The following is a 21,785-nucleotide window of genomic DNA, read 5'->3' as shown; positions in this document are numbered from 1 at the left end:
AGAAAACCCACTTGTCCTTTAAGTCACTGGAATTCTTTGGAAAGTGGTGTCCCTGAGAGGACATACACTGGCTAACTGGCTATTGATTTTTGCCGGCCCTCTTAGTTTGGTCTTTATAAGGGTCACCCAGCTATACACACCAAACAATGTATATGCAAGACCTCAAAATCAGCTACTGTCAACTGTTTTTTCTCTGCTACCACCTTCATGCACTAGGACGTGAAGCGAAAGAAGAGGACAGTACGCAGAGAGACCACATTTGCTGAAGAATGGTGGTCACTACATCCCCCCACAAGCACATGCTTACGGGAAGGGTCCAAGCCAGGCAGCAGGGTGCAAACGCACCCACACTGCTGCGGCCCCAGTCCTGCTGCCTCGGCAGACTTGGGACCTCCCAGGAACCTGAGGAAGGAAAGGAGGACAGAAGGGAACACAACGCAAGAAGTCCAGTACAAGACACTACTTGGTAAAAAATGTACTCTATTTTCACTGCCTAAGAAGAGGAGACATAATTAGCAGAATGCTTAAAGGATTTTATTCTATGGAAAAAATGAAACATCAAAAGAGTTGAGGGTTCAGACATGAACTTTTAACGCTAAGAGAGCAAAAGACTCTGCCTCCACAGCTGGAACAGGGTGTAGGAAGAGCTACCGGCAACAGGGTGACTCTCTTTAATAGGGAACACGAAAATACCTTGGGAGCTAATTTTTGGGCTTGCTCTAAGGCCAAACACAGTAACATGTTGAAAAATAACTGGCTCGAAGAGGGGCAAAACCAAGGCTCCTCAAAGGTGACAGTTGAGGGAAGTAATACCACCAAAGACACCAGTACATGCAGCCACATTGAGTTAAGGCAATCCTTTTATTTTTTCAAAACTTGATTATCACTAAAATAAAGGCTCATTCTGAAATCTGTAAATGTCAAATTGTACCTCCAAGCGCACACACACACACTCTCTGCAGGGGGAGGGGAGAGAGAAGTACCTGTTACATAAAACTTCTAATACAATACAAAGAACAAATTTATTCACTCAACATGGACTAAAACCAGCAAGATTTCTTTACACCTTCAGCCTTGCAACATTTTACTGCAACCACCACATTAGAAAGATCTGCTGAAAGGTAGGCCACATCATGATTTCCATTATATGTTTGTTTCAAACTCTTGAAGCAGCAAATCCTTTAAATAATCCACATAAGACAAACTTTCAGCAGAATATAATACATGCAATTGTAAACTGAAAAAAGAGCAAACTTCTGCTGCCAACACCAGCTAGCACTGGACCTCAGGGGCACTTCAACAAGCTGTAGGTTCGCTGCTTTTGGCTTTTCACCTCAGATCAGATAAAGGGCCCGATGCATACATCTGGCAAAGAAAGTCTTTTATCAAGCAATGAAAGAAGCGTTACTCTGTACCTTGAGTTCTCCAGAATATTTACCAGTTTTCTTTGTTTTAAAGTCTTTTTGCTGCAGGTAACAAAAAAGCATGAAGTTTGTGTTTTATTTCGTTTTGTTCTGTTTTGTGTTTTTTTTTTTTTTTCTTTGCATTAGTCTGCTCTGTAATTTCAGATTTTTTTTTTTTCTTTCTTAAGCACATGTTCCTTTAGAAATGATAACACGGCATTTTTTAGAAAGTCTGATTTTAGCTCCACAAAGCAGAGACTTCAATTCCTTTAATGCTACTTTCACTGGACATAGTTGATATGCATAAAGTTATTTAAATTTTTACAGGTGTACAATAGGTCCATAACCAGAAATTTGTGAGTTTGTTTTGCATTCTGGATAACTATTTTAACATGCATAATAGTAACAGTAATTCAAAATGAATATATTATTCTGTCATTATGTATGTATCAAATTGATAGTGACATAGCAGACCCTACCATGTCAGCAATATCTTCTTGTATCATTTTCCATATGCAGAGCTACTGCTGTTGAATATGTCTCTAGATCTTCAAAGATCATCAATGAACTGAAAATAGCTGCTTAAGTTAAGTCTAGGTCTTGATGATGATCATGAGGCAGATATGTTTCCAGAAAGTAGCAAAGCATTCGAATTCCTTATTATACAAATCATCTGCTACCACTCCAGTGGTATCAATACTGCCAGCTTCTAACTCCACATGCTGTAGACGGCAATGGAAGAAATCTCTTCCCTGTGTTTTGAAATCATGGTGAGCATCTCCCATTTCTCCTTTCTCAGCATCTAATGACAGTAATCCATGCAACCAGACTGACCTACTATTACTGTGAAGATGGAAGAAATGCAGTTGTTCCAGCTTTTTTTTTTTTACCCCAAACCACCAAAGACACCACACCTAAATAGAGTTCCCATCAGCTTCTCTCACTACCACAAAACCATGTTCCTCAATTTCATTACTGGTGAAGAGCCATCACTGTTGCCACCCCGCCCCACAAACAAACATACTTACTTTGAGCAAGGCAACTAAAAAAGCAGGATGAAGCACAGCAGAGAAAGTGCTTTTGCTGAACAAATTCAACCATGGAATAAGCTATTTTAATACACAGATTCTAGGAAACTGAGCAAGAATTTCTGCTGTATATAAAAACTTCAACTACTTCCTCTCTGTAAAACAAACTTTAATTCCTGTGTATCGACTGCTTAAAAGTGTCAATACAGACAACTTACCCTCATGCAGTCCTCCAAGACACAGGACAGATGTGCCACTACTGTCATGCCCGCATTTTCTGACAAGTTAGAAAGCTTCAAAGCAACATAAAGTGACACAGGAAAAATACTTTTATTTGTGTTGAATTCCCACAAGGGGATTTTACTGCTAATTTCAACTAGAGATGTTTGGCTAAATGGAAGACTTCATATCATTCCTTCTTAGAAATCCTTATATATGGTAAATAATTTGACAAGTAGCTACATACTGGAGAAAGTTCTGAAGGTTGGCTGGTTATTTATTTTTTTAAATCAAATTTATTAAATGCCTGCTCTTGAGTGGAAAGACTAGCATTTCTTACAGGTCTGTGACAAAGAAGTCTGACAACATCGGGAACTCGAAGTTCTGAAGAGATTAAAATAACTTCTGTTTGTCTTACAAGGCAGCCCTGTTTTTATTAACATGAGCTCTACAAGGCTTAAGAGGCTGTACTGTACAACAGTGTGCTTATTACACAGCGATACCATATTTATTCTTATTTCCACCATTCTTTCATTCTGTAGTAAATTTTACACCCACATGGTGTCCAGAAAATCCTAAATTTGAAAACAACTAATAGAAATATTTTCAAACTAGTACTTGGTCATATTACTGATTTAATGTGTTTTTTGTGATCTTGCAGCTAATACGGCTTAGGCAGTTTGCTGACAGACACACACAAATTCATCAAGCAAGAGTACAGAAGACTCAATTTATAGCTACGACTGTGCCAGAAATACTGTGTATGCTTCTCATGACTACACTTTTAAAAACTAGTGCTGAAGAACTGGAAAAAGTTAAAAACCACAACAATTAGAGTCACATAAGCAACTTTCACCAGTGAAAGACTTAAGTAGTAATCAAATTTCAGTACTTAAAACAAGATTTAGAAGCAATTTGATGAATGTCAAAATACCACCTTGTACAATTAAATGTACTAGACACATGTCAGAGCTACCAAAACTGGGCCGCTAAGATATTTAAAATAAGAAAAAAATCCTCAAAATCAAACCAAAATAAAAAATAAAGACCACTAACCCACACACCAGAAGTTAAAGATTGATGACTTATTTGGAGAACGAGATTTCATGACCATGTTATGCAGAACTATGATGGTAATAGTTTAAATTTGAGTTGAAATATTTGTATCTAAAGAGGAAGTACACCAAACCTCTTAACCAACAGTGTTTTCCAATGTTAAAGAAAACATTGCATTAAAAAAAATGACCTGTTCTGCATTTCTGCTTGTTACTAAGCAGTGACTGCCTAAAGAAAAAAAGAGCTAACTCCCCTGGCAATTTCCAGAAAGGCATGGTGAAGGCGGTATTAAGTAGCTCTCAAATTGGAAAATGTGAAGTTACAGATGTGGAAAAAACCTTTTCATATCAATAAATAAAAATAACCAGGGGAGAAGGGGAGAGGTGCAAACCTGTTGATTTCTGGAAGCAACAGTATACATAGCACTTAGGAACCGCTGCACAGATCTACAGATTGACCCAGGTAGACACCGTGGAGGCTGACGAACACAGGAGATACTCCTGGACGCTCACGACACTTCTGAAATAATGTACTAGGAACGGTGATGCAAGTAAGGACTGGTTTCTGTACTTTACATCTCACTTGGCAACTCCTACTTCCCATGTGAAAATCTGGCATGCTGAGTGAATTAAAACTAAAAAGTTACTGAAAGGTTTTGCTGACTTACAGAAGCTTAATAAAGAAGCCATTTGAAGAGTCTCTCGTGGAACTTAAACGTCTCTGTGAAATGTTATCCAGATTACTGTTATTTGCCATCATTGCCAACACTCCTCTCTAGTGTTTCTACTGTTCCTACGCATTTTGGAAACGCATCTCCTGTATTCTTCGTGTCCAATCTCTCTTTCAATACCTTTTAATAAGCCTTCTTTCTTTTGCTGGGCACCTGTTCAAAAACCCACACCAAGAACCGAGTGGAAACGTCTTCATGGTTTCTTATGTGGTTGTTCACTAAAGGAAGCAAGACCAGACACCTTTAAGAAATTCCTATTATGCAAAAGCAGTAACATTCAGAAAATTGTGGATTGCCATGAAAATGGCACCCTGCTGCTGGATCACATGCATTAGTCACCCGTGGCACACTGCTGCCTGGGGCGTTGTGCTGTTGCCAGGAAAATGACTTGCAAAGGGATGGAAAAAATGCATAAGTTTTATTTTGCTTACACAAACAACTGACTTCTTAAATTATTTTTGCTTCCTTCAGATAAGGTTTCTGTTCGGCATGACGGAGATGAGCCAGCAAGCATAGAGATCATCTTTGCTGCAGAAGGGGAAACCCGTGAAGCCGCACTCAGAGGCAGCTCTGGGGGTGGTGCTGGCAAACACCCGCTCCATCCAAATGGGAATGGGAATTCCCTCCTACCCCCAGTGCATGGGAAGAATTATATTACAGAAAATTACACTTTGGAAGATGCATGCTGGAGGTCTCTTGCTTAGTAAGACTTCATCGAAATGTATAAAAAACACCCTCCCCACAAAAGAAATACTGTACAAGGAAACTATTTTAAACTTCATTGTAATGAACGAAGATGAAATTTTAATCACAGGCCTGGAAGCTGGCTTTTGCCTTAAGAATAGTAATAATTACCAGATTTCATTCAATATGAGCAAACAGAAGACAGTAATTTAAAATGGCTAAATTGCCATTAACTTTTTACTTGCAGTATCACTCAGTTAAGACAAAAAAGGGAATGAGAAGATGAAGCATTTAAAATACTTAATAAGTGGCCTATACGCTACATTTCCGTAATTAAAACCAGGCTGTTGTAGCTATGGATTCATTAGAGTTCACTCAAAAAAAGAGATTTAAGAACACAGAAGTAATGTATATCAAACAGAAAAATGATAAAACCAGACACCCATCAACAGAAAAATTACAAGTCTCAAAGCGTCTCCAAGTCACTTAAGAAAATCTAAAAGTTTTGGAAAAATTCCCTGATGACAGGACTAAAAGAAGATGCAGTATAACAGAGTAAGCCCTTAGAAGGAGAAAGGCAAAGTGAATGGTGCAGAAAAGGCTATTGTTTTGTAAAAAGATGTAGGATAATCCAAAAGTATCCCTTCAGAAATTACTGGGGGTCATTTGAGATTTGAGGTGAGCTGTTTTTCAGTCAACAAGAAACTGATTCAATGAACATACGCTAAGCACGTGTTAATCAGCATTTTAATATGCACCCAACACATTTAAAAGAGCTGGCTCTGAACCCTTTTTATTTGTTGATGTTCTTTTCCAAAAATGCTGTAGTACAATGGAAATACCAGAAGCCTTAAGACAGTGCTGAAAACGGGCTGATGTTTTAAACCACCAAGCTGCATGTTCTAGGTACCCACATGCCCATTAACCTTCCACCAACCCCAAGCCAAACAACGGTAAAGCTGATGGGATTCTATTAATAAAGTATGCAAGGGCTGAGATTCAATTGATGACAGTCAACAGAGTTCCAGGAAAATTAGTTTTCACATCAAACAGGCACGACTTCATTCTCTGATGAGATTAAAAGTTTTCCTGAAAAAGGCCACTTCGTAAAGGCAGTAAACTTTCGTGGTGTATTTGGCTTTTTATGTACGAGACACTAATGTATTAACTGGTGCCATAAACTTTCATTAGAACACAGACTACATGGATTAAGAACTATTTTGATGATGCACCTTCAACAGCCAACTATGGGGACTTAATTAAATAGTAATAGCTCTTATGGCGTCTGCCACAACTTGAACTATGGATGGCACTTTTCATATTTATTGAACATCTGGAAGTAAGTATAAATCAACCACCAGTAACTACTGTGGATAAGCATAAGAGTGGCAGATAGCTACAGGCAATCACGTAGACAGCACACCACACCATTTGTGAGGTAACAGTGCTTTCAGATGAAATACGTTTGAACACAGGGAAGTGTAATTGATTAAGGAAGAGGTAGGGAAAAGTGCATCTTCACAGGAGCAACTTTGCTGGAGCGCTGCAAGTATGAAAGGTGGGTCCAGGTACATCAGAGGGTCCTTCTCTTTCAAGCCCTCTAGCCTTGTCACTGGAAGCAGCTAAGAGCCTGACATGTCATAAGACTTATGGTTAATTATTGACTGATTATTAAATGACTTTTTTTTTTTTTTCACTTCAGTACCTGGTATTTTGGTAATAGCTTCACGATCAAAGTTGGAAACAGATTTGGTTTAAGGACGAATACTCATGACTGCCATTCCCATCTGTGCTGGGTTAGCGGGCATTTTAATGTGAATTTTCTTGTGATCTTAGGAGAGGCACGTTTGATGAATCATTAGACATATTTCTATAAAGAGAACTTAAGAACTTGTTTCACTGGGCGCAGCAAAACTTTCAAAAGCTGTTTCACTAGATCAAGCATCAGCCTTGCAATTTGCAAGCTTTCGTTTAAAAAAAAAAAAAAAAGCATTCTTGACAGCCACTCAGAACAAAGGATCCTCTAAAGAAGGACATATGCTCTCCTTGTTCTGAATGGGAAATTACTGTACAGCAAGACAAGCAAAGTCTAAAGACTATAGTTTAGTTGAGGACTCTGATTCAGGAAAGGTAAAAAGAAAATTGTGTAGATATGTAGTGCACAGCACAGACATAAGTTTCATTACGCTAAGCAGTTCACAGCCCTTAAACTATAAAAAAAAAGAATACTCTTAAGCACCAACTTTTTTGGGGGGGTGTTAAGAACATCCTGAGCCTATTTGTGGGTTAGGTACAGCTTAGGCAGTTTCTTACTGTCACAGGATGTAGAAGCATAACAGAGTGTGAGAGGTGCTTTGCGTTCTGTACGCTTAGCGGGTACATGTGGTCACTGCAAAAGAAAAAGCTAGGCTCACCACATGGTATTTTCTGCCTCAGCTGAACAAACGATGCACACAGAAACGATTAGAAAAGGTACAGGGGAATCAGTAGGCTGATTGTAATAACGGTCCTTCAGAACTTAAAAACTTGTGTACGTGCAAAGGGCTGAGGTTTGGAAGATGCGACACTAGCGAAGGCTGAGCCATGAAACCACCAAGCTTTGTTCTCACACCATTTCATCGGTCGCCACCATACTGAAATGAAACACCCTGCAGCATGCAGCTTTGTTGAGATCAAGGAGGTAAACATGCATATATGCTAGGACTCCTCTCTGTTCCTTCACTTAAACACATTTCTGTTGGATACAAATGAAAACGTGTTTATTTACATTAAATAAATACTGTCCACATTTTACACAAACACTTGCTATATTATCACAACAGAAACACAATCCTTTCATAAAGTAGCTTTTAAAAATATATATATATATTTTAAACAATATAAATCAATATAAAAGGAGCTTAAGGTCACAACTGAGATTTTGATTTTAACTAGTTAATTATGTTGGGGCTTCTTCTCTATACAAATCTTTGAAAAGGCATAATCACATTTGCTGGCACTGTAATGAGTATATTCCAAGAGTATCTATAGAAAGACCTATGACTTTAAATATTACCATGGTAAATCTTGTGATAACCTTGCTTGCCTGCCACCCATCCTGTAGTCCTCAATTTCCATGTACTTTATGGCAATAGAGGACATGGTAATGAAGAAGTGAGCAAGAAATCTAACCTGTTAGACACAACGCTAGCACAGGACAGCTGTGATAAACCTACACGAGCTATTGCCATGTTATTTTTAAGTGAACCTTTTTGCTTTCCAACAAGTCCAATCCTAAATTCTAATTTTTCTGTTGAAGAGTCAGTATTTTCTACAGCAAACTGCAACAGAATAAGTTTTCCCTATGTAAGACTTTGCAAAACACAGGCAAAAACCAAAACACAAGCAAAAAATAACCTCAAAACACCACCAGGTGCATATCTGTTTCTGTTTTATTCATTACATCCTAAAATACAACTAGTGGGTGGGGGTTTTTTTTGGCATCTATATGTACAATGATCACTTATCATTGTGTTTAACCTTTTCTAGCCATATGCAAAGCCCTTTATTTTTTAGTAATTTAATCAGTCATTAAAAATCATTGCAAAAATAAAGAAAAAAAGAATTCATTTCACCTGACTTCCAAAGACATTTCTTCAAAATACACTCAACATTTTTCAAAGGTATATTATTTCTATGTATGATACACTCTTGTGAAGAATTTATGTGCAAATATACAACAGAGTACATATTAAGGACTTGGAAGCAGGAGGAACATCTCAGACCACAAAAACTTAACCCCTGACGTTGCACATAGCTACATCATATAATCCCATTCATAAAATGATTTAGCTTTGCTATGATAGCTATGCTGAACAATCCAGTTTACATCCTTCTATTTCTGAGTGAGAGGACTTGGCATGAGAGGACTCAGTAGTTGATACCTCAATGAAAACACAGTTCTTCAGCCACTGAAAATACACAACCTCTGACAAACATGAACAAAAATAACATCTTATTCTCCTTGATGTGATGCAACAAAACCTGTTACAGATTTTTGCACATGATTCTCCCCCCACTCTCTCTCTCCCTCCCTCCATCATCCACCATGTCACCTCAAACTAAGGGTTAACAAAATCCAAACGAGCATGTTAAAAATTATTTATATGCACATTACATTCCCAATCTCAAACATATCAAGTCTACTAAACTTCTTCCAAAATAAAAAAGGACTTACCCAATGTGTCTTTTAGATTTTTAACCAGAGAACCTTTCTTCAAGCTGTTTTTTCGCTCCACATAATTTGATGGCACATATCCCGTTTTGTTGGCCGCGTTTCTTACCCTCCACCATGTCTTGGAATCATCTAATAGCCAAAGACGCTCATTTTTCTTGATGTCAAGTTCTTGGTCCTGCTGTGCAGTGTAATCCCACTTTGCAATAACAATAACTTCTTCTGTCATCTTTCATGGAGTCCTTCTGCAACAAAATATTAAAACATGCTCATCAGTAAATTATATCATGTAGTTCTTACTCGGTATTTTCTTTGAGTTCTTCTGAAATAAGCAAGAAAAGGGTACGGAAAAATGAGAAAGCCATACAGAGAAAAACCTCATAGATTGGAACTGCTCTTTTAAAAATAAGAGAAGTCATGTTGACCTTTCTTGCTTTTTCTGCCACTAAAACATGAAAACACCTTGATAGTAAATTCTAGTCATAATGTATTACATTTGCTTCCTCTGAATGTATATAAAATATTATTCAGATATAATTAGCAAAGCCTAATTTATAAAACCCATTAGATTTTTGCATATAGCATTATAGAACTCTCATACCTGGCATTCAAACTTCTGATCTGAGAAAAACAAAATATAGCAACATTCCAAAAATATATTTTCCTTCTGCTCTAGTTCTTCATCCTCATACTAACATATTATTTAAAAGTTTTCTGCATTTAAACAAAGCTATCCATCTTTTTTTTAGTATATAGTTAAAAATACTTCAAGTAATGTAACTCAGCAGGGAAACCTGCCATCAAGAAGAGGGTACTGTCTTCAGTAAGCCTTTGTTCACAGGCAGGCAGCACAAGACTGCATTTTAGAGGAAGCCTTCGCTCCTGGGAAGATCCCAGCTCACCACAGTCCTGTGCTGGGCACGAGTCAGCAGGGTGGAGAATAGCACCCATTGCACTTCCCTTGACTGCATTTCATTTCTTCCCTACCCAAAACTTATCCAGAATTCTGTTAAGACTGAATGAGCTGTCTTTTTTTACTTACCTGTAACAAGAATGATCTTTTCCAAAGCTATTTGTCAGCTGCATAAAGACAGCTGCATGCCTCCACGTTTTCCTACGCATCCCCGTAATTACCGGGAACAACGTGAGGGAGCACAATAGTGTGCAAGGGAGAGAAAAGTCCCATGCCAGTACCAGTGACATTCAAACATATTATAATGCCAACCAAAACATGTTGATTTTATCCTTTAAATTCTGAGAACTTACCTAAAATTTTCTAATCGCTGCCAGGGGTTTTTGGGGGACAGAGAAGTGGAGGAGGATGGGAGAGAGTGGAAGGTGAGAATATATTTGAAAATCAATGTAGCAGATTATTTCTTTTTTAAAAAGTAGAAGCTGTTGATTTCCTTTAAATTACAGATTAGTAGAAACAGGTCCCAGAGTACTTCAAACTATTAATGTCCAAGGATCTTTTTAACATGATTTGACTTTGTTGCCTAGCTTTTAGCAGTCCACAACCCTATGACCTCTGATACCTAACAGTTCACATGACAGAAAGGTAATTAAAAAAACCCCAAACCTCATTTAGAAATTCTGTTCAGCATGTAAGTTACATCACCTATATTCAGAAAGGGTTCCTTCTGCAGTCTGTAAACACACACACACAAACACTTTCTCCCTTTAGCTACAGTACAAGCTGTGAAAGCTACGTGCTAGGGAGCCCAGAAGTCTACTCTTTAAAAAAAAAAAAAAAAAAAAAGGAGCGTTTTCCTTATTTAAAATTAACCTATAACCATAAGGCACAATAGTGGACGCTATTAAAACTCATTTTTGTTCCCAGCAGAACATCATATAGGGTTGAGCTATGGTTGCTAAACTATTTGACAGCAAAGCTCTGGAACGCACCAGCAATGTCACCCCTTATGGCCAAGGTAGGATGACATTTTTGAAAATCTGCAGCCAAAAATCAATAGGCTTAAGTTCTCATTTTCCAATTAGAAAACACAAAGGAACATGCAACAATTAAAACATTATTCAAATGCGAGTATGCTTATCTGAGAGCCCCAAGATTAATTCAGAAAGAAGTTACGATGTTTTGAACAACTGAGAAGAAACACAACCCTTACAGTTCAAACAGGATGTGATTTATGGAGGTGGAATTGATGATTTTACAAGAAGTCAGTCACTATACCCTTCAACAATTTTTTTCCCTAAAATAATAATCCGTCTGACAATGACATAGGAGAGCCTGAGCTTTGAACCGCAGTCTCCAATAAACTGCCCTGGTTCCTGACTCACATAAAATGGACAGATAGCCCACAGGTCGATAAGCTGATGTAGCCACAGGGGGACTGCAATCAAGCATGTTCTGGCGGCCGGCATTGTCAATATAATCTCTCTCTCCAGTTTAGATCGGTTTATTTTATCTCAGCAATTGTAAAATGGTCAATTCTTACTATTCCGGGGGTCATGGAGAACACGAAGAAAGAGGCCACCATCAATGCAGTTGGCTGATGTTGCCACCACACAGGCTCCGCTTCTAAAAAAAGGTTATTTTCACAACACAGGCAAGTTAAAATTATCTCTCGATATATTACAGTATACTAATAATAAAACACACATTGACTAGTGACTGATGGAAAACTAATAAACTCTTCCTATACCTCTGAAGAAAAAAAAAAAAAAAAAAACCAAACTGAACTAGCCCCTGTTGTAAGAGTCGCCAAGTGCTTCCCCGAGGTGTTGGGCAAGGATAGGAAGGAGCACAGGAAGAGGCCACACTTCAGGGCTGACATCATCGACTACGCAGTCCTCCGAAATTCACTCAGGACAGGGAGCCCCAAGCTACCCAATTTCTGCAATTCCAGTCATTGTCAACATGTAAAACTGCCACTCTGCGGGAGAAACAATGTCATTTCACAAGCAGAGCACTTGCATGATGCAATTTTGGCAGAACTGTAGGGAAGCCAAGTTTCTCAAGTGGCATGCTCACGCAGAACCCAAGTCAGTAAAGTACTCCCGGTTTTGCTGAATGCTTAACGGCACAAACATTCCTACCCAAGTGGGGACAGGATTTATAACGAGTCAAAATACATCATATAATTGCAGCTAAACATTTGTCCATTTAAAGCTGTATGCATGTGTGTGGAGGAGTTTGGTTGTGCTGGTTTATCAGGTTTGTTTTTTCTTTTTTTGGAGGGGGGTTGATTTTGGTTTTTTGGGGGTATTTTTATTTGGTTTGGTTTGTTTTTAAATGTGGGGAAATAGTATTAAAGTTCTTAAAATTACTTTCTTCTGGTTACACCATTAGACTGGCTCCATCAAGGACAATAAGGTTCTTCCTGTGACATTTGCAGAGCTAAGATTTCCTTGTATGTGAATAAGGACACATTTGTTCCCCAGAAGGGGGGCTGTAGAATTAATCGTTTTGAAATGCTTCTGCAAAACAGCTGTGCACCAAACAAAAGATTAGAAGCAAATCACATAACTAGATTTGGGGGAAAAACATATAGGAAAAAAAAAATAATACAACCTTCCAAAGCACCTGAGTGCCCCATAAAAACTTCACACACACCCAAAACATGGAATTTCTTTAGTATACTGCTTACAGACTGCACAACACAAAACACCAGAGTCCCCACTGGGTCTACTGTTAACACGAGGCTCCTTCTTCATCAAGAAAATGAAAATCCATTACTGCTGGGCATACAACCTTCTGGAATGTTCTTCCTCAAAAAGCTCCAAAGTCCTAGCGCTGAAATACAGCCTTCTCCTCATACCCGATAGGATAACACCTCCCACTTTAAAAATCAGTGAAAAGCTTTGAAATACCTATGCAAGGAACTGTAAATTTATGAAATGCAAAATAGCCATTTCTCAGTACAAGATTGTTTCACTTTAAAAAGTGTAGGTATAGCCTTGGTTTTTAGCTTACTGTATCAAGCAGTCATTTGCTTTACTTTTACAGCAATCCAACTTCCAACTGCAGTTTTTAAAACAAAAACAAACAAAAAAACCCCACAAAGACACCACGCTAAACAAGCAAACAAACAAAATTCCACAACCCAGACCTTCAATGTAATTCTTATATTAACTATGTGACCAATGCACACTTCCAACCCCTTTTAAGCCAGCATTTCCTTCATTACTAGCAGTGGTAGTAAACTAATGTATTTTACCAGTATTGTATTTGCTGAAATGTTACAACTAATTCGCTTAGACTGAGCTCAGGTATTTTCAGCCACTTTGTTTCTTCCCTCCAGTTTTTGTTAGGAGAGGAGTCCTGTCTTCAGTGGCAGCTGCCCTACTGCAGAAGCACATGTGAAAGTGTTCCAACACAAAGAACACACGTGGGAGAGAGGGAAAAACCGAGAAATCTGCCAGGCTAGGAAAGTAGTGAACAAAGACCCAGCCAAGGTAAAGCCAGTCATAAGAAGACCGTACTGAACGCCTGCTCCGACAGGTGAGGAACATTAGCTAACCCCAAGGCAGAACAAAGGCAGACATCAGAGGAGTATCTAGTACTGTAGCTCCTCTATAGACTTTATCAGAAGAAAGTCCAGAAAGGAAAAGGTTATGTCCAATAAACTATCAATGATTCGAGAATTTATCAATGGCAGAAAAAAAACAAAACAAAAACAAACCAACCACCTATGCCATTTTGAACCAATGCTTAAAACTGAACCGTGCAAACAATAGTCGAGATTACGGAAACTTAGATGTAGAGGAACTTAAGAGAATTTGCTCCCACAAACTTGTAAATCTGCTAGTGATTTTTCACGTGAAATATTTGCTCAGTTGATGTTACTTTAAATATCAAACTATATATAATCATCACACAGATCCCATTTTCTTTTACCAGGCCTGGATTATTCCCCTTCCCCCCCATATGTGTTTCTCCCACAGTGGTAAATAAGAAAGGATCCATTCCAGCATGACACCCAAACTGGAATCTTCTCCCGCAGACATAAGTTAACACCCCCACTAGTTTAACACCCTGACCCAATGGGCAGAAAAGCAGCATCTCTGCTTGCCGTCAGGAGGAAGGCTCGGGGTTACGTCGGGGATACAGTTAGTTAGGACAGTGCAGACAGGAGGTACGGTTGAGCTTTAAAGACGCAGTGAGAAAAGAAGCAGTTGCTCTCCCCGTTCACAACTTAGTTTGCAAAAAAGAAACACGGCTGAAAAATGACTGACAGTAATGATTGAAATTTAATCCCTCACCAAGGGAACAAGCAAAAATTCTATTAATGGGAAGTGACAACTGATATAACAGACTGTTCTGGAATTGGATGTTCTCCTAAGACACACTGAAAGAAAGGTACTAAAATTGATACGGAGGCTTTTACATGACACTGATGTGCATAAAACACATAATTGCTATACGGTATTACATAAGACATAATTACTACACAATATTTAGTTAATTGTCTTGGGAGAATGAAAAGATAACTAATGACATATCACAGTTAACTCTAAGATTTGAAGGCTGAACAACCTTTCCTTCTTCCCCCAATCTCTGAAAATCAAAATGGGTTTTGAACCCTGCAGCACGTTTTGCTGACGGGCCAGCTATCTGGTGTCTACTTGGTTAATTGTTTGTAAGCTAAAGAAAATAGGCAATATTTGGTCCTCTAAAGTAACACAGTTGTGGAAAATAAAAAAAAAAAAAGTCTCTTTCCATCAAGGCCTCTTTCACAGTAAGCAGATGTGCTTACTGTATTCTGTAATTAATAGAATAACTTGTATTAGATCACTTCATCTGAAGTATACTCTAAGTCTGAAGCTTTCTTATTTACAAAGATGCAGTCTCTGGTTAGCCTGCCTACTGTTTCAGGAAGTTTGAAGCTTTGTTTTCACTTACAGTTGTTTTCTTTGTTGCATGTGTGGGTGTGTGGTTAGTGGTTTGGGTTTTTTTTGTTTGTTTGTTTTTTTTTAAAATCAGCCTGGATGAATAGTTTTGACATATACAAAGATTTCAAAAAAGTGCATCTCTCTACATTTGAGATTGTTTCACTTGGTTCTTGGGGATCAGTAAAGCACCAAACTCAAAGACAGAACTCCGAAGGCATTGAAAAGAACAGAAACGTGAATTCAAATGAAGGCTTGTGAAAAAGAATACACCTTTTGGACATACTTTTAGCGATTTCCAGTAGAACATAGCACTTCTGACACTTGAAGTATGTATGTTTGAAAAAACAGGAAAATATCGTCTCCTTCACACGAAGGCCAAAGTTAACCTAAACTAAGCAAAATATCATATTTCTAACGATTGCTACAAGAAAACCTCAGAAGGCAGAGGTATAAAAAGTAAACAAGCTGACCCAAACTATGGCAAACCGTTGCCCTTTGTTAAAACCAGTAAAACCCTTTCCATGCTCTGTGACATGGGCTATTTGCTGGTGCTCAGACAAATGGAGATGGAGCACATAAAGGCCACCTTGGCTAACTGCTTCTGCAGTTTAACACTATAATACTGCATATAGTGTGTCAATCCACCCCAAGAGACACATTTCTTTTGAAAGAGGTCACTGTACCAAAAATTATTGTAAGAATACTACCCCCCCCGCCTTTAAAGAAAGTTAACTAAATAGCTGTAGTGACCAAACATTCATCATCTGGCTATGCAGTTCTGAGGTGTCAAACCGACACCTGAGCAGAAAAACCCCCACATACCCAGGCTGCCTAAAATTGCTGGCTGTTTTAACACAAGCTTGACAATTAATTTGGGATATTTTTGCTATTAGATCTCATTAAGATGCACTGTCTACTGAACTAAAAGTGATAGCTGAGTAAGTGCAAGCGATTATTATCTAATTTACTTTGATGTGCCAACTGAAGACACAGTCACAATCAATAGAAGCCACTGTCGGTACTTTAGGAGGGTCAGTTTTCCAAGGCTGAAAGCAAGGAGGAGTGGAAGCTGTAAAGAATAAACATGAACAAAGATGTAAATAAATGGATCCACTGCGAAGGAGGAACATTTTATTACGTTTCTGAACCTACTCTCACAACTTAGCATTTACAAAAGTCGTAGTATATGGTTAAAAGAATAACCTGTTTAAAAAGTGAGGTAAAAAGCTCTCAAGGTTTTCTGTGTCCCCTCTCCCTGGTCCTTTCTTTGAAAAGGAAAAACTGATAGCAACAAGCTCAAGTCAGGAAATGCAAACTGAAGGTATCAAAAGAAGCGCAGTTCAGCTCATTAAGAACCATAAAAAGTCATTAAACTGCATCTGGAATAAATTAAATATTAGCAATAGAATAAGTACAGAATTAGACAGAACATTACGTTTCCTGCATGCGATGCAAGAACAAAATGTTTAATACTTATTTCTACACTATGGCATTATTTTACAGTGACAACCATTTTCTTCTCTGTCATTAACTAGGGTATAAAAATAGTAAGAAAAATTAAATATTTTTCATCTTCAAATGCACCCTAAGATAGCAGAACCATCCACAAAGCTTTCACAGTTTTAACGTCAATTCTGAGGAAAATTTGGAGCAATGAAGAAGTTCTGGAGAGTTACGGTTGTGCCGCTAATTTGAAAGCGTAAATTGGACGTCCTTGATAACACCACCAAGTAGTCAGATGAAGTCTAATCCTAAAGAAAAATAAAGGAAAGAGACAAAGGACTCCCCCCAAAACCCACACAGCATACCAGTAGATTATGGATGTGCAATTCGTACCTATTAAAAGGGTTTTAAGGAAGACAGGCACAAACTAACTATTTTTTCTGTACATTTTTCACTTCATTTGAGCTCCTGATTTAGGTCTACCCATCCACCCAAGCCTGCACCCATGGTGGACAGGTTCACAACCAGCTGCCAGGCAGGCCCAGCCACAGGGGTGACTTCAAACGCAGGCTCAGCAAACACCATGAGCCTTTCTGGCAGGTCCCAAGACAGTTGTTCTTAGGTGCAAAAGTACTCGGTTTCCTTATGAGTCACTTAGGAAAAAAAACCACAATAATTAGAGATAAAACTGTGAGGGCGATACAGCCCAGTGAAATGGTTAATCCTATCGCAGGTGCTGCGGCCTGTGCGCCAGAGGCAGGGCTGCCCTGCCCTGCCACAGCCCACTTCTGCGGTCGCCTCAAGCACGGTTTTTTTTTTTAGATGGCACTTCTTGCTAAAATACAAGCGGGTTATGTATCTTCAAAAAAAGTGAAAGATCAGTCTTAATTAACTGTTAATTTAGAACTGTACTAGCTAAGTACTACTAACTGTACTGTTCACCTTGATGCTACCCAACAGCCTGCCCCGCACACCTCAAGCCCTCTTCCCCCGCTCTGCATCGCCTGCCATTGTTTCAGGGCCCAGTGCTGCAGGGTTTGGGGTTTTGTTTCTTCAACTGGATGCCTCTGACAGCTTCTAAGCAGTGTTTGCTTCTCAGCCCCACAACATATCTGATATCCCAATCTCTAATACAACTGCAGCTACATGCTGGCACCTTGTATCTTGTGTTACAGAACAACTGCAAACAGGAAACCTCAAGACTAGTTTAGTGGTAACGAATTTCTGCGTAGGTCCAATAGAGCACAAAAGTTAAGCTTGTTTTTTGTCTTAGAAGTCTTTTTAAAAGACACACAAAGAAATAAAGGAGAATACAGATTAGAAACACCCAGAAACACATCCTTCCTGTTAAAGAGTCCATACAGCACTTTATCATTGAACTAAAAAGAAATCTCACTTTATATATGTTTATATAACAACGTATAAAAGGATGTTTGTAAAAAAATTTCCCACCCAATGTTTTCATGAAACCTATCACACGAATCAGCCTGCCCAGATGAAATAAGCAGGGACTGCTTCAAATGAGCTTTTTAAATGTAAACTCACCATTTAAGGAACAGTTTTAATCACAAAGCATGCATCTCCTCAGCGAGACTCACATATGCTTTGTGTGCAGCCCAGAGTCTTAGCGATGACCATCTCTGATGGCTGTAGGTGACAAGGCCCTTTCCAGCTCTCCAAGCCCACTCCAGCACCAGTGTCTGCCAGCCAAGAGCAGCGGGGATGCCCTCGAAGGTAGAGGCTGCCAAGCACAACGAACGCAGTGAGGGCAATTCCCCAGCTCACATCTTTCCACCTTTCTTGTAAGCCAAGGTCACCTCACAGTCACGGCTGCCCATTATTCAGACTAACACAGCTTCATAATTTGAGGCATACGGTCTTAGAAAAAGTTGAAGTTGCAAGAAAAGGACACAATGCTGTCATAGCAGTAAGACTCTGCAAAATGTTACTAGATAAGAATAAAATTGCTAACGTTTATTTGAGAAAGTAGCAGATACTTCAGCCTGCTACGTTTCTAGTGGTAGAAAGAGAAAGCCATCAGGGCTGTTACAAGGTAGGCTGCCGCAGCACTGAAAGAACACAAATCTGAGTTCTGGCCTTCTATTAATTCATGCAATACCACCCTAATTTTATACGCTGTTCACTCTGTTTCATGTTGTGACCTTCATACAAGCTAACCTTCCCAATTTCAGATTTTTTAAATTTCATTAGTAATACTGCTATGCTACAAAATTTCCTGGTCTGGGGCAGTTCAAGATACAAATGTTTAATCAATGTGACAGTCTTTAAAACACATAATACTAAGTACTCTCTCTCCTATTTATGTGATAAGCACTCTGCTGTTTCGGGAAGTGAAGTTTTTTAAAATCTTTTGATGTCTTACTTAAAAAGAAAAGGATATTTCTATACCCTTTTTGGAAGAGCATGCCTATTATAAAGTAGGCAGTGTTCATTTTTAGATCTGACAGATGATTTAAATTTAAAATTCATTTCAAAGGACAAAAAGCTGGTATTCTACAGGAACAATCTGGTATAGCAACATATGTTAAGTTTTGCAATACTAGTTAGGAGCCTTATAACTTACCTATGCTTAAAAGATAGATAGTGATAGTCATAGAAGGTACAGAGAAAACACTCTAATAGGTCTTCAGCTACACTGAAACTGAGTATGGTCACCAACACAAAGGGCAAAGGGTTTGTAATAAAAACCTGGCTCAAGTCTTTCCATAAACATGGGATGACTACTAAGAAATCGGCTAAGGACAACCTTAAGGAATTAAAAAAAAAAAAAAAAAATCAAACATTTCGGCTTGCTTGGGGCGGCAGGTGTTTTTAAGAAATTTATATTTTTATTTCATTTGGAAAGCAGGACAAAGATTAACAGACAGTACTGGCAACCTTCTAGAGACCAGGCAAAAAATGCTGAGAGAGAAGATTTTTGTAGTTAGATGATTTTATTAAGCGCTCCACCCAACCCAGATGGTATTTTTGGAAGAAGGTATTTCCCCGTATCTTGAAGACTATACGAAATTGCATCTTTTCACACCCTTTTATTATATACTTATCAGAAAACACAAGGAGCATGAATTGTTAAGTTGTCATCACTGGTTTTAGTCTGTTGGGGGGGGGGGGGAAACATCTGAATATAAAGCAACTCCAACTGCAGATAGTCAGCTAACATCCCTTGCTACCAACCCCTTCCTCCAGCCTTTAGCCCCCACATGCTCGTGTCATCTGCCCTCAACCTCCCTTTCCCACATCTGTTGCTGCAGGCTCCACCAGCAGGCAGGGCTCAGGCAGGTTCTCATTCTGCGTCTGTCAGCAGCCTATGCAGATGCAACCACTGCGGATGACCCAATCTGCGGTGACTTTTCCCACTATTACAGGCAAAAAGCTGCTTCTTGCTTTATTTTGAAGGCATTGCCATCAAGAGTGATGGTTTTCCACATTCTAGGCAGCAACGGTAAAACCCAGGCTGTGCGGAGAGGACATCTTCAGACCCTTCAGCTGCAAAGAGCATGAGACAAAACAAACAGGCAGGAGGCAGCTTTTTTTGGCCTATGTTTCTTGGCTGCAGAGTAAACACAACGGAACCCCAAACGCTGCCTCACATTTAGATATACACAGCAAGAAGGTCAGAAAAGAGCATCGACTCACATTTTCCTGAATTCTTTGAAAAGCAGTTTCAGAAAAGCCATGCAGCTAATAAACAGCTCAACTGCACTAAAGGAAACTTTTGGGAAAAGAGACCTCTTCTCGCCTCTAAAACTGCAGCAATGATTAATGGCCACATCTCTGCGTTGGTTTATGGGTGTTTCTACTAAGTCAGAGACACGGATAAGCTTAATGTTTGTTGGTGTTGCTCTAGACTGTTATCTCTCCATTCCTCCCAGCAGACACTTAAGCTTACCTATACATTTGGAAATACATGAAAACAAAACAAACAACAAAAGAAAAAACAAAATAGAAGAGAGGGGAAAGTCCAGGAAGAATACTATTTATGTTAGGTGCCTGAACAAGACAAAATTACAAATCATTTTACACCTACCAACCTCTCCATAGTCCCTTACAAAAAGGGGGTAGGAGGGAGCACACAAGATCACAGAGAAAAGAAAACAGACACCTTACTGAGACACCTTACTGAGACACATGATAGACTGGTGAAACATGCTCTGTGGAAGAACAAATTAAGTGCACTGCTGTTCATGCACTTTCATCTTCACTATCAATAAACCTTCCTTCTCGCCTTGAAATTAAAACAGCCAGCCACTCAGAAAATGGTGAAAACCATGAAATTTTATAAAGGAGACATCCTTGAATTTCTTTCAAGATTCAAAAAAAAAAGCGTTTGAATTATTTGCTTCCATTGCTGCTGCTTTTCCCCTAGCTCAAACATTTAATAGTCTGCAGGAATTACACTCACTGGCCGTGTTAGTACATTTATGTATTGTACAAACAAAGAACAGTCCTCAGACATAAGAAGTTTAACCTTGATCTCGCACAGAAGGACAAAGCTCAGAATCACTGTGGATTGCTACATTTTACTGCTAATCCCTTGAAACACTGCTACCTACTTTTCAAGGGATTTCACTTTAAACTGTCTATAAAATGCTGAAAATAAAATTGAACTGCTGACCTTCTGTTCCCCAATAGAAAAATCATATATCCACTTTTTAACTAGAAAGAGGAAGAGATGTTTGTTCAGTTCAAAAACGCATTTATTCCCAACCAAAGCTGTTTAAGGAAAAAAAGAGTACATTGTCCATTTCTAGACAATGTTCACTTTATAGTCTTAAGCAATTTATCAATTGCTTTACAAAAAAACCATTCAATCTACCTCATGACAGTAGGAAAATGTGAAAAATATGTATATTAAAACAATTTTTAACTTTTTAGCACACAGAGCACTAAGTATTTTAAGGGCCCTGTTCAGACTCTGTTCCCATGAGCTTTCCAGTTTACTGTCATTTCAAATACTGACTAAATTCTTAGACTTCTAGATTTTTTTTTTTACTAGGTCACCTGGACCAGAATTTTTATCCAGCATAAAAAGGTGCATGTGGCAGTGTAAAAAAAATGTTAAGATACTTCTCAATTTAACTCTCAAGGCAAAGTTTCACAGATTTTTACCTGAATTTAGGGTTTCTGAACACCTA

The 21,785-nt window shown here is 38.7% G+C and overlaps 1 protein-coding gene across 2 annotated transcripts in view; it reads right to left on the bottom strand.

The window, feature by feature from the left end:
* Nucleotides 1-21,785, bottom strand: part of NCK2 (NCK adaptor protein 2) — an 88,110-nt gene that overhangs the window by 23,730 nt on the left and 42,595 nt on the right. For both annotated transcript variants that reach the window (XM_087758724.1, XM_087758725.1), the window contains one exon: nucleotides 9,337-9,578. In XM_087758724.1, coding sequence (XP_087614850.1) covers nucleotides 9,337-9,562 — 226 coding nt within the window. In that variant the 5' untranslated portion in view covers nucleotides 9,563-9,578. The remainder of the gene's footprint in view (nucleotides 1-9,336; nucleotides 9,579-21,785) is intronic.

This window comes from Nipponia nippon, unplaced genomic scaffold (genome assembly GCF_047370975.1).
Source record: "Nipponia nippon isolate SJK-2023a ecotype South Korea unplaced genomic scaffold, ASM4737097v1 scaffold_2, whole genome shotgun sequence".
Lineage (NCBI taxonomy): Eukaryota > Metazoa > Chordata > Aves > Pelecaniformes > Threskiornithidae > Nipponia > Nipponia nippon.
The sequence above is the reverse complement of the archived record's forward strand: the minus strand, read 5'-3'. Positions and strand labels throughout refer to the sequence as shown.